Here is a 14,456-nt window from a genome sequence, read left to right as displayed (position 1 = left end):
TCTTCGCGCGAAATAGGACGCCGCGGCAATACCGCGGGACGGCGTTCCCAGCTACAAGTCAAAGGTTTTTTTTTTAAACGCATATTATTAATAACAAAAAGAGTCGGGTTGAATGAATAACGAGTGCGATTTAATCGACCCGAGAGCCATAGCGAATGCCTCGTAACGAGTTTTTTTATTCGCCTCGTATGAAATTAATCAAGAGCGCCTTAACAACAAAGTTATATACTAGCGTGTCGGCAACAGGAAAATAAAAACATGTTGGAAAAAAAATATTAGTTTTGGTTAAATTCTGAATTCCTGGGTTGTGGCGGATGCGCCGGGTAACTCGGCCTTAATAACGTCATCTCAAAACTCTGCGCTGGGATAAAAAGGTTTGCGCGACAAACTTTTTGGACTTCGTGAGATTCGCCGCGCCCACGAACCTGTTAAAATTGGTTGGCGTAGGTTAAACGATGCCCAAATACGCTAGAGTAGGTACGAGTGACGATTTTATTAGGTCGAGACGTAAAATAAAATGATTCATGCTCGTCTGACTAAATTGGTATGGAGTACTAACCGGTACTTAATGCCGAGAGATGACCAAACTTAAGGTTCATGGTACGGAGGTACGAATTCATTAATCAGTAGCTAATAAGGACTTATACATCGATAATATAATGCCATAAATTTCCTACATTTACACTTCACGGTTTTCAATGTAGAGAGAACATCAGTTTTTGTCTTGGTGATTCAAGTTTGACAAGTCACATGCAAATCTGACAAGTTGCACTAAAGATGAATGCGTTTAGTTAATATAGAAGTGTTTCTAGAAAGAGTTTGCTTGTTTTTGGAGTGTTATCGAAAAAATAGAAGGCTCAAGAAACAGCAGGAAGAAGAATACATATCCAAATAATTCGGAGAGTGTTTTTGGGTACTTACACTCAAAATGGCGGAGATATTAATCAACTAACCAAAACAAAAGTTCTTAACGAATTATTTATTTGAGCATTTATACATAATACACACATAAGACGAACGAAGGACCGCGTAACCTTAAAATTTCGTCTTTCGATGGAACCATGGCGGACGTTGCTCTGGCCCGCTTCCAAAAAATTTATAGAAGTCGGTCGAAATTACGTGTATTCGTTATCTGAAGTGATAGAGACGTAGTGCCTATAACTTTGGAAAATAGTGCGCGTCTTACGTGGATGTACACGGATTTGTGATGTGTAATTCCATGAGGTGTATTTAAATACGGTTTCCGAATGTCCTATATTCACGCTGGTAACCAGACCGGATGGGATCCGTATCCGATAATTGCTGGAGCCGTTTGACGAATCGGTCGTCATTTTATGACAATTTATTTAGAAGTTTCCGTTTTTGTATACGCAAAAAACAAAAACCTGGAGGATTATGGATTAGTCCAGACCCTTCTCTTAAGAAGGCATTCTTTAGGATATCTGAATAATGTGAAAAATTGTGTAAGCTGGCCGAATGACCTTATGCAGTCGTGGCCATTAGAAGTAAAGAAGAAAGAAGAAGAGGTGGCTGATCATCATGTCTACCTTCACTTTTGACGATAGATCAAACCATTCTCGAAGATTGGGCAAGCGCAGAGATTCTTCGGCGCCCTACACTTCGTCTACCAACAATTTTGCCCTCCATAACGAGTTTCAGCAGCTCATATCTTGTACCGCGTGATACATGTCCCAGGAACTCAAGTTTGCGTTTTTTAATGGTAGAGGGTATTTCGAGTTCTTTGCAGATTCTTCCTAACACTTCCTCGTGTGTAGATCTACTCATCCACGATAAAGACTTTTCTCGCCTGTTCAATACGAGTCAGGATTTCCTGTTTATATTGAACGTCTTCATTAATTATGGTGCCAAGGTATTCGTAGTGTCTTGTCGAAATGTTTTCCCGTCTACGATGGGCTTCCTTTTTGTTATCGCCCTCATTTTAATCTTGTTGATGTTCATGTTGAGACCGTAATCTTTGCTAGCTTTCACTACTTTGTTAAATAGTCTCTGTAAGAGAGAGAGCCCGCACACAAAACCGTGTCGTCAGCGTACCTAATATTATTAAGGATTCTCCCATTTATTACTATCCCAGCGGATTCGCCTTCCAATGCTTCCCTACCCCGAGTATATGTTGAATAGCATTGGAGATAAGATACACCCCTGACCTTAGCGGCTTGACCTCAATACAGCTTTGATACAATCTGCATGTAATGATAGTCGATGTTCAATGTTTGTAGGATTTCCAGTAGTTTTTCATGCCTGACATTATCAAGCGCTTTTCTATAATCGACAAAGCACACATAGAGATCCTAATTGACGTCTAGGCATCTCCTGGGCAAGAACGTCAAAAGTGAAAATGGCTTCCCGAGTTCCAAGCCCATTCTGACGTCGTTGAACAGGTCTAAGAGTACCAGAGTTGAATGTTTGTCAAAGAATTTCAAAAGCTCACAATACATATCGTCTAGCTCCATTGCTTTGCCAAATTTTGCTATCCTACCGTGGTCAATTTCATCTCTTGGGTTCTCGGTTGTTGTTAGCTCGTAGTCAGTTGCTCGTTGCTCATTGAAAAGTTCAAAATTCAATAGTTTTGAGTCTGAGTCTCTTTTCGATTCAATACCAGCTATCTTCCTCTATTTCTCTGCATCTTTCCTTCATCCAGGTCTTCGCTTCGCGGATTTTGTTGCGAATAGTGTTTTTAATGGACTTGTATTCTGCTTCATTATTGTTTTTATATTATGGATTATTACGGAAAAGCTATTTCAGTCTAGCATGACCGGGTTCTTTATCGTGGTCCTGTTCTGAATTTTGTCTTGGTACTTACCACCAAAAAGGCATTGATGTAACTGGAATCACAAGTAGCCGGCACGCTCTGTAGCAAGTCTAGTGTCCGTACATCGTCGTCTCCGCTCACACATCACTCACGACAAAAAGATTCGTAAGGAAAGTTATTCGAAGGAAACGCAGGAAATGCAGAATTCGTGGGATTTACCACGACATTATACGTAAAAGGATGATGATTGAAGTTAAATTAGACTTGCTAAGGCAATAGATAATAAAATAAATATATAACGAAAAATTATGCAACTAAACTAAAACTAACTTTATAATTTAACTAAAACTCCTACCTGGAGCGAGGAAGGAACATGGACCCATCAATGAAAACTGATCCAGAAAGTAAGATGTACCAGCACGTCGACAGCTCTCCAGTGCTGAAATAAATACAGGTCGGTTAATTAGGTAAAGTCTGTTCATAGATATAAAAAAGTGACTACCTGTTACGAATTAAGGAAAGACCCGGGCAAGCTGCAAGAACGAAATATGGACGAACAGGTCCGCACTTTGCTTAGAATTTAATTATTTGGGGTTTTGTTAGGAAAGAAACTAAAAAATATTTATTTATTTATGTATGTATTTATGTTTAAATCTAAAATAAAATTACGAATTATTTTTATTACCTACTTAAATTACTCAAAATATGGATGTACGATTGTTCTGCGTTTTCTATATGTTTAACAGAATTTACCCAACTTTGTGGAGTTATGTTAAAAACTTCGGTTTCTATAAGTTTGAGGGCATTCTAGTTAACACGGGGAAAAACATTGTTACGACGAATGCCAGATTTCTTCTTGAAATTTATATTTCTTTAATTTTCTTAAAAATACTGCACGGCACTGGTGTGTGAGTCTTATAACCGCGATAAAAAACCAAATTTTGCCAAATAACCAGGACACATTTGCCATCTAACATTTCATGTTGATTTAGGTAAATGGATTGCAACACCTACTTCATTACTATTTGGTATATTTATCTGCTACGCAATTAGAACTCTGCAGACTTCAACCAGTTTCAATTAATCTGTAACAAGGACGAAAAATGTTACAGTTATTAAGTTGGACGATAATTTATTTTATTTGTAGCGAAAACCGAATTTGCTAAAACCAAAAACTAATGTCTAAATTAGCTGTATAATACTTGAATAGACAATTGTTTGAAGTTTGAATTTATTTAATCTTGTTAAATCTAATAATGGACCAACAGATGAAAATAAAACTAGCAATATTCTTTAGTAATAATATTAATTACATTTACACATATTAAATAATTTTTTTAATTTAAATTTTAGCTTTTGGAAATTTCATTTTTCAATTTTCAATTCGGCAGAATAACCACAGTGATCGACTTATTACTGTCATTATTTAGTCTACACTAGAATGCAACAATTACAACGAGAACTTTTTCCCATTTGTCCATCGACCTTGAGATTAAATTCAAGAACGCCCTGTATACTGATTAAATCACCTTTTCCCGCGTTTTTTCTACTTACTGGTACAGTACGTCGTTGGCCATGCGCCGCTCGTACCGCACTACTTTGCATAGGGCGCGCAGGCTCGAGTCTCGCAGCGTTTGGAGCGCCTCCAGCCCGCTCAGGCCGTAATAAATCACCTGGAGGTCCTGCAACGACCTGCAGTGCGGCGGGCGGGCCAGCGCCCTCAGCCACATGCCTTCCCAATCGGTCATCGTAGCTCTAGATGGCGCGTCATTCGCGATCGCCGCACGCGACCGACAAGTAGGTGGTTCGTGTTCGCGCATTGCATTCGGTAATCGAGGAGGCGACGACGCATCGTCGTCATTTTGTCGTTCCTTGCGGTTCCGCTGACGGGGTCGTCGCTTGCCGCGTGTCCATGGCCGACTAGACCTCCGGGGTTCTGTAAGAATAAAAGAAAATTTAGTTATTTCGCAATTTTGTGAATGAATATCGGGGACTTATTGAACCAGTGCAGATAATATGTATTTTGAGGGGCAGATTTTATTGCTTCATGTGCTTTGCGAAATCGTTTTCGCAAAGCACTTTCGCAAGTTTTTTATTTTTTGGGCACTCATGTAAAACTTCGACATTTTTATTCGGACAAACGTTATGAAAGCAGATTTTGTGTACTTAGTATACTTGGTATACTTTTTAACCAAACTGAGATGTTCATGAACCCTGACGAGATCTTCTGGTCCGATATAAAATTGCTTAAAAGTGGGTTTTTAAGTTTGGGCAGGAAAACATAAAATTTTACATTAATTTTATTAGATTGCGTCAGCCTAGAGTAACCAGGTGTGATCATATCAACTTGCCTGGCATTTTAGTCGTGCCTATTAGTGGTCACTCGATAGACAGCAGCGTTTTCTCGTATACGTAAAACAGAACTTTGCCATTATGGCCTGTCTAGAATAGAGTTCTATCGATAACAAATCCCAAGAGATTAATGTTATTTGCATTTAGAAAATCCACTTTACTACAGGAGAAAATAAGTTTTTGGGTTTTCAGTTCATTAAGTAGTAAGTTGTTTTCATAAAACCATTGTTGCAGAATATTTGTATATATTTATATAAAGGAGCCCATTACTAGCCGTCTTCCTATTCTAAAGTTTCACCCGCCACATTTCTATCAATCCCTTGCCATTTCAATTTAGATCGAGTTTACTTGCGCTACCTCAGAGCTACCACGTGCTGCTATAGTCATAGCATTAATAACATTCTGCCATAGCCTTTTAAAGCAGTTATATTTTTATTTCATCAAACTAACATATTTCTTGGAACCGCAGTATTTAAAGTAACGTAATGTCAGCGTCGAGTATGTATATATCAATAAAAAATATTTAAATGGTGAATTTATATATTTTTTTCTACTCCCTGCTCACGACGTACTGACCGCAGAAAGACGTCGGTTTTGTTGTTGAAGTGTATTTTGACATTTGTCAATTCTGACGGTGACGTCACCCGTCACTCATTGAATGAACCTTTACAAAAATGTACCCAAAAACTAATGGTCGTAGAAAAAATATATATAGTACGTAACACGTTGTTAAAATCCTCGCAAACTTGTTGCATAATACAGCATTTCAGAAAGCATTGTATTCGCTGGATAACAACCAAAAAGAGGACATAACCTAATTTCTCGAAGGTGCTTCGATAACGAACGCCAAGTTTTAAATACACTATTTGCTTCCTAATGCACAATGTATATACTTCTTTAATCCGCCTAAAGGGCGTCCGATGATAAAATAAACGAGATTTTGTGCACCTGGAGGCAGCGAAGTCCGAATTGTGTCACTCAGAGAGAACCGGTCATTCGGATAAACTCCCCCCACCCGACGCTTTCTTCAGCGACCTTAGGAGGCCGCATCAGCATCAGGTGCGCGCATAGGCCACCCATAGACTCGAATGTGGGTAAGTCTGTGCGGCAATAAAAGTACGGTAATCCGTAGCCAAGTGTAATAAACGATAATAAAGGTCAACAGAACAGCGATTTCAAGACGTTACGTCGCATTCCAGTTGTTCGGGATATACAGGGCACCCAATTGAGCGGCAGTAAAACTTCCGAAAACAATTAAAAAATATAAAAGCGTATTGTAAAAAGAAAAAATATTATTTCTTCTAAAATGTGTTAAAGTATGATTGGAAACGATTAGAACAACTGGCCGCCCTGTAAAATGGTAGTTCTTCGGGTTTCAACAGTATATGCACAAACTAATCGGCGTGTTATAATTCAATCGTAAGCAAAGCAAGCAAAGTTCCTTTAATTTTGCCCGCATCATCTAGGTAGATTTAAACTAACCATAAATCGGCAGTACCACGGAATGAATTCTATTTGGATGTCGGTAAAGTCTGTTCATAGATATAAGAAAGTGACTAACTGACCCGGGCAAGCTGTAAGAATGAAATATGGCCGAACAGGTCCGTACTTTGCTTAGAATTTAATTATTTGGGGTTTTGTTAGAAAAGATACTAAACAAAATTTATTTATTTATGTTTAAATCTAAAATAAAATTACAAATTATTTTTATTACCTACTTAAATTACTTAAAATTATTCACATAATATATCATTCACGTTTTGTTCCTCGTATAACTGGTAAATTTTACGCCGTATTATATCTTGATCACTTTCATCTACACTCAGCACCGCTTCATTTCAATGGCATTAACGTATTCTAAATCATGTTTGTCTTTGTTTGGTTCAGTAGAGTAGCCGAAGGCTAGACTTGCTCCAAATTGAAAGCTTCATTTTTACAGTAATTATTGTTTCAAGTGCGCAATTAATTTAATGTTAAATAAAGTCATTCTTATTATTAGTATTACGTACCAGATTATGCTTCTGCAACTTGTCATATTATATATACGGGATATTAAGTTTCAAAAATATATCTTCCCCCATTAATCTCAATATAACACCCTGTATAAACGTCGCATCAGCTGGATCCGCATTTTCAGCATCCAGGTCCCGACAATTTTTTATCACGCGTCACACACACGAGAAGCCCAATAATAATAAGGTATTCGAGTCGCCGCTCGTCATAGCAATAATATATACCGCCGCTTCGTGTTATTATCGGTAAAAATGCGATAGGTGTCAACGAACTATTATTGCCCTTTCCGCAATAAATAAACGACGAAGGCGAAACCCCACGACATCGTCGTGAAACCGTCAATCAGCGGGTTTTGTTTGTGGCAACCGCGTGTTCATTGAAATAACGTCACCAGACGTTTTCGAATGTTTGCGCAGACCTCAATCATCCCAAACGTTTAATTTCCACTAGTCTAGTTAAGTGCGAACATATCGGCCATATGCATGTAGTAATAAGAAAATATAGTGGCCCTACTACGGTAAAAATTGATGCGCCGCAGGTGGCTATGATATTTTCGTAGAGCGTCACTCCTCAACTGACAAGTTGCTACGTTGCCGTAATTTTTCTGAAAAAATTGATTAACGCAACATCACTCTCTGAAATCCAATCATACTTGGCAACGCAATTATTATTAAAATAAATAAGAACTAAAAGTTCAGATTTTCAGGAAATTATATATTTTTACATGACAATTGTTTGGACAACACCGTGTCTTTATCAATTACTATTGTCAACAAAAAAGATGATGGCCACGATCTTTTGGGATTGTGAAGGAATTTTTTTGATAATATGGTTCCAATTATTTAAGTCTAATTCTCATCCACACTTTTGAACCGCTCGTCTCAACTGCCATTTTCCTTTTCTGTTATTTAATTTACGGACAGACATAATACCTAACACAACATAACATTCTTCATCTCGTCTGCCGGGGATCATTTTCTGAATGGAAGCCCGGCAACCACTGCATAATCGGAACTTCCTAAGCACAGAATAGAAACTTTCAACACTGTGTCAGTGCTTCCAACATTACATTTTTAAATTTAACAAATTACGCATTATTTATGGCTCTGTTAACGACCTCAACTTCGTTATTTTAAATGGAACACTATAAAATAATATAATGACATTTTTGGAATCCTTGATTAAAATAAAGGTCACTTTCTTAAGAAATTCCTATCCAAATTTTGCCCAGTTTAGGCAAACATTGAGATTGTTTTTTTCATATTTTAATTGTGCCATGTAAAATTGCGTTGTGGCTGTACTAATCCAGCTATTGCAACTAAAATTTAACCACAGACTAAGGAGATGATGCCCTACTCAGTTTGACAGATACGTCTAAGCTTATACAGGGTGTCCCGTTTTGGCGAATTCAATTAACAAAATCTCAAGATTTTCACACGGAACTTTCAGATATCAATTCTAGGATCAAAAATAAGTTAAGTTTGTAATTTATCTTATATTCAAATTTTACTTACTTTTTGAGCTATTCGAGGTTTAAGATAACACGCGTATAAATTCTTGTTGAATTTAAAGCCGCCCACGTTAGGTCACTTGTTGACAATATTGGGTATTTTTGAAATAGCAAAGACATTACTATTTCTTTTAATGATATAATACCCCTAGAATAAAACCAATTGCTAACAATATAGGGTGTCCATTAATACGTCGAAATTTTGAAAAAAATCGACTATACTACACTACTACACACTTTAACCAATGTTACCTCGGAAGCAGTTTAATATTTTCTTCACCAGAGGTCTCGTTGAAATGTAAAATCAATTCTAAATTATGATGACGATACACGGGCAATAACCCAGCTGCGCGGTCGCCGGAAGTTCCATCTTCGCGGCATTTCCTTTCGTTAATTATCACGATACGGCGACCACCGTCATTATAATCCTAAAGGAACCGCCTAAGAAGGGGGTGTCGTCCGCCCTAGGTACGTGCCGCTCTATAGTTTCGAAACGTCGGGGGAAATTTGAACGAACGGAAAGTAACGACGCATTGTTCGCGTTCAAACGCATTGCCAAACATCCTGTGAAGCGAGTCGCCAGAAGAGGAATGCGACGCTAACGGAAGACTCGACCCAGAAGGCCGTAGGCAAAATCTTTCGATCTCGCTCGTAGCGCGTTAGACGTCGGAGGCGGCTAAAACAGGATTTAAACCAGTAGAAAAAAAAAGAAAATGCGTTTATTAATTATAGTCGTAATTAATTCAGCATAAAATAGTTTTACCGTCCCAAGATCGGTTAGAGAGGCACGACAGACGTTGTATACTATACAAGAGGGCAGCTCCAAAATTTCCCAGCCTGAATATGAAAGAAACAAACAAAATTCAAAAGGTATTCAATGCAAAAATGTCCACATCTAGGAAATTACTTTGTCGTCTAGTATTTGCCCTATGTTACATTGGTGTTAGTGAATAGCAAAAAGGTCTTTATCTCTTGCGATTTGCCTTGGTATTAGTAAGTAAATTTTTGATCAATGATAAGAGGAGCCGACCCGACAGTCTAGAGTCAGTAATAAAAAAATTAGGGTTTCTAAAATCTGTTGAGTTTTATGCAGCCAGTCAGTCTATTTCATTCGCTAATGATTGCTAGGTTTAGCAATCAGACTCAAGCAAGCATAACATAACATAACTTAGTTATTTATTTTGCTCTCCTCAGCTTTAGAGATTGTAGCCTTGTAGTTTTATGTAGAAATGGAGTCTGTTCGTAAAATTAATAATAAATAAATAAATGAATAAGTATTCTTCTGAAAATTATTGTATTGTGACTATGTATGATTTAAGCGTGTCGAGACTGATGTTAAAAAAAGGCTCAAAGTGTAGGTTAGACCTGTTACTCTTGTCGCTGTAATGGAAAGATAAGACCAAGTGTAACTACATGGTAACGGCAAGAAAACTTTTTGCGTTCGCATTGCATGCCCGAAGAAAGAAAAAGAAACTCGCATTCTGCGATTGTTAAATGTTACGGTTTATCCGGTTGATTGCCGATAAATTGTAGTCGGACCTACCCCGCATATATACTGCCCGACGCAGTTAAAATTAGCGCATCGGGTCGGGATCCCCGCCGCGGAGTCGCAGCTGCCGTTGAAATCGAACACCTGACTCCGTCCGTGGTCGTCAGTTTTCTTTACCACATGCACGCACACCTTTCGCGTGGAGCCCCAACAAAAATAACGTCACCGCTTAACCCGACGCGACGCTGTTTACACAGTCGTCGGGTGACATTCGAATTAAGAGCGCAAAAACAAGGTGAACGCGGGCAATGAAGCTTTGCACGTACCGACATCGAAATAATCCGCAAATCCGTTACGCTATTATGTCACAAAAATGGCCGTAAAAAGCGGCGCGACCTACATCTTAATGTTGCTACGTGGGGCCATGCAGTTGCGATGGCGTCTAGAAAATATCGGTTTTCGAGAAAAAATTGATGAACTCGCACCGTATTCGTTTATCAAAAAGCTTATTAATCCTGACCAAGCATTTCGCTCGCATGCACACGTACGTTTTTCTAGACTGTTTACTATTGCGAAACCTCAAACAAGTCGGATAACAGAATCGTTATTAACTTTTTTTTCTTTCCGTGGTTAATATCTGTGACCAGCTGAAGGCTTCGATGAAACCCATATAGCTCGCAGACATGTAGAGGCCCTTCCTATGCAGGAGGAACGCGTGAAGCAACTATGTAACAAAATTTTGAGAAGGTCTGTTCACTAAGCGCATGCGCGCGATTTGAAATTTCGTTTTTAACCAATGGCAACTCTAATTGCAAATTCTGACGTTCGACCCATGCTGCATTATATGTCGAAAGCACTGCCATAAAAATGCCGCAACCAAACATGGCCGATCTGTCAGCCGCCATGTTGTTTGTTGTCGCAAGGTCTTATGGATCGAACGTCAGAATTTGCAATTAGAGATGCCAGAATTTGTCATTAGAGGCACCATTGGTTAAGTTCCCGTACTGTCGGCATAGACAGGGCCTCTATATGGGTGAAACTAACCAAAATTAAACCGAAACGAACCATGGCGTTATATATTCCCTATTTGTTAAATACACATTGTTTTCCTCTATAACCTACACGTGTATGAGTTATTTTGGGCTGTTCAGTAAGTTGAACATTTTTCAAAGATAAATTAATTAGCCATTTTTATCAAAAATATATTTCTGCTTGCATTTTCATAAAAATTAACTAACTTTGATCTTAAACTTAGATAAAAAAATGCGGCCAACACAGAAGTCCATATGTCGTTTGGTTGTCAACAGATTCGCACACTAAACTTTAGTAGATACATAACATTGTGCTTGATGGACATTACAATTAATTTTACAACAATAGATTATACTGAAGAAGAGCAAATTTACTTTTTTTATTTTCTGTTTACTAAAATAAGAATAATGTGTTTCCCAGATCAAGAAAAAAACATGCATTAACTTAAAATTCACCTTTTTCAGAAACGGGATATTAAAGTTAATCGATACGCTTGTCGCGTTAAAATCGCTATACAGTGACGTCATAAAACGATCGCAATTTATTGTTAACCTATTTCATATTCTTCTCCTTTGATATACCATAGATCGGAAGCAGTGACACATCAAGACAACCCCCGTAAGATAACCTCGCGTGATTCGTGGCGTTGTCAGTGCTTTCAGCGATTTGATTTGTGCAATTTGGCGATTATGATCTGCAATATATTTGCCTATAAATATTATGCGCTCGGAGTGTTAATTAAACACATTCGCAGGCGATAAGAACGACGTTATCGGTGAATCATCGGCCGAAAATTCGCAATAGGACGTTTTTGGAATGTCACAGGTACGTGGTTGAGCGCTGAAATTTTCCCGTGGTATCGGATATTATATTTTATTAAGTTTTTCGCTCAGTTGCATTTTAAAATGAAGGGCTTCGGCCCGAGGGTCGATGCTACCGACGTAATGAAAAGGAAAATTGAAATAAGATCGTGCCCAACGAAATTGATTTCTTAAATTGCGTTATTCCGTTTCCATTTTTCAAAATTAAAAATATGTTTAGTGTTAATTCATTTCGATGAGGAGCCACTGCTAATTAACAACGCATTACATGCAGACTGTAATTGTACGAGAAAGTCGAGAACTTTAATACAAATTGATGTTAGATGACACATTCCGACGATAATACTGGACCGACACTACAAAATTAACATACATATAACAATAACACGTGTTTCTTGCAACATCTGAGTGTAACGACAAGCTTTGAGAGGTTGAAAATTGCCAGGGATCTAAATACTGTGTCCGCATCTTTTTTCTAGTTTGCTAGTCTAGTAGGCATATAGGCAGTACGTTACTTTAAAACCTCAGTCTCATTAAAAACTATCGCAAGCCAATTCCGCTTCGTTACACTCGTACCTAAACAAATTCGTAACTAAACTGTCGATTATGAAACAGTTAAGCTTTAACATAACTTAAAAATGAAATAACATTTTAATTTTAAGTTGTGCGATACATATGGACTGATATGGAATGATGAAAGTGAAAACCTACTCTATATAGAACGTTTAACTTGAAGAAATTATCGGTTGTCTTTTCCAAAACACAAATTTATCAACCGCGTACAATTACAAAATAAAACGATATACATTGGCGTGCGGGAAGCGTCAGTTTACCACGTCAGTTTCGTTTCCCACGGATCCGAGCCACTTGGGACATTTTCGGGATTTTACGGCACGGGTTTGGGAACAATCGGATGTTTTCGGCGAAATTTCCCACGGTTTGAATTTTGACGTGTCAATTTTTACGATCATATCATGTATTCGTGTTGTTTGCGTTCGGTAAACTTTTAAGTCACTCGTTTATTAACCGCTCGCTCCGCTCGCGTCAAATAAACTCGTGAGTTAAATACCGTTTACCGCACTTGTTACATAATATACTAATTATAAACCTCCAATGATATTTGCGTAGATACAACTTTTTTAAAGCTTCCGTAAGGCGGTTTATACCACACAAGGCCAAAAATAAATAGCACACAGCTAATATAAAGCGATTAAAATTAATATTTGGGAAAATAAGCAATTGGCCTGTCCGCCACGGCGATCCATCTATTGTGGCTCTCTCCATAGCTATAGACCTTTTTCTAGATTCGTCTCTTCGATTAGCCTTCTTCAACGAATCTGCATGATAGAACGCAACTCTATTGTTACGAATCTTTTTCATTTCAAGTTTTGAGCAGTCTGAGCATAACCCTTATCGGTGAACAAGTTTTCCAGTCTAGTCCAAAGTATATATATTTTTTTAAAAAGCGACCTCAAAATGAAAATGGTAATTTCGTTCGAGATAAAAGGATCTGGCGCGGTTTTCAAACAGGTTCTTAAATCCGACTTACGTAAGCGCCGAATCCTTATTCGCAAATCTTATTACCATTCTTGCAAAGGAAAAGGTCGTTAAAAAAAAATAAACGAAAGTAAAAGCTAATAATCGCTTCTTCAAACGGTCGTTGCGAAATTTCTTTGTTGTTTACTCGTCGACCGACTCGCTTGAGTTACGATCCGACGAAAACGGGGTCCGCGAAGGCACATCCGTCGCCCGCAGGGCTCGCACAAGAACGCGTCCGGTAAACCTTCTTACCTTTTACATCGTAGGATTAATCCGAAATAAAGCTCGCGGTAAACGCGACACCAACACCACCATTAACCGAGAAAAAAAGAAGCGACGCGATATATAAACAAAACCGAAGCGGCAGAACGCGGGTAAAAGAACAAACGGCTGCCGCCGCGTCGCGATTCGTTAAGTCACGTGGGTTCGTGTCGGGCAGTCGCGCCGCTCAAGGTAAACTGACGAGCGGTTTCGGGAGAACTAGTTTGCGGGGCCGTCGAGCGGTTACGAGGGCGCGCGCGCGCCGCGAACGCTCTGTATGTGTGTGCGTGACGTGGCGTTGGGGCTAAACATATAGCTATTAGATAATTTAATGGCCGGAAGTGCACCAAAATTGGGAATGATCTTCCGCGCATGCACATAAATTTCACACACTAACCTGCATTTTGCGCTGGTCCACGGACTTGACTAGTTTTCCAGAAAATTTAGGCGAATTTCCAAGAAAATACCGTTTTATTTTATGTTTGAACATTCATACTCCAACGCGTAGACTCCGGAAGTGCTTAGTTTCAATACAATATTTTTTAGAAAGAACGGCTTTTTTTCATTGTGTTATAGTTTATTTGACACGAGCGGAGCGAGCCACCTTATTTGCCCTTTTGATTTTAAGTAGCAAATTTAATTTTTTAAATGAAATATTATAGGAATCGT

At 38.5% G+C, this 14,456-nt stretch overlaps 1 protein-coding gene across 4 annotated transcripts in view; it reads right to left on the bottom strand.

Moving 5' to 3' along the window:
• The window catches only part of LOC132697782 (rap guanine nucleotide exchange factor 2), a 40,931-nt gene extending 26,944 nt beyond the window's left edge, over positions 1–13,987 (bottom strand). For all 4 annotated transcript variants that reach the window (XM_060663417.1, XM_060663419.1, XM_060663418.1 and 1 more), the window contains exons 1-3: positions 13,779–13,987; positions 4,325–4,706; positions 3,126–3,209 (exon numbers count right to left, since the gene is read on the bottom strand). In XM_060663417.1, the coding sequence (XP_060519400.1) occupies positions 3,126–3,209; positions 4,325–4,590 (350 nt within the window). In that variant the 5' untranslated portion in view covers positions 4,591–4,706; positions 13,779–13,987. The remainder of the gene's footprint in view (positions 1–3,125; positions 3,210–4,324; positions 4,707–13,778) is intronic.
• Positions 13,988–14,456: the final 469 nt, after the last annotated feature.

This window comes from Cylas formicarius, unplaced genomic scaffold (assembly GCF_029955315.1).
Source record: "Cylas formicarius isolate icCylForm1 unplaced genomic scaffold, icCylForm1.1 PGA_scaffold_2__14_contigs__length_35257938, whole genome shotgun sequence".
NCBI classification, from domain to species: Eukaryota; Metazoa; Arthropoda; class Insecta; order Coleoptera; family Brentidae; genus Cylas; species Cylas formicarius.
Note: the sequence above shows the minus strand (reverse complement) of the source record. Positions and strands in the feature narration are given on the sequence as shown.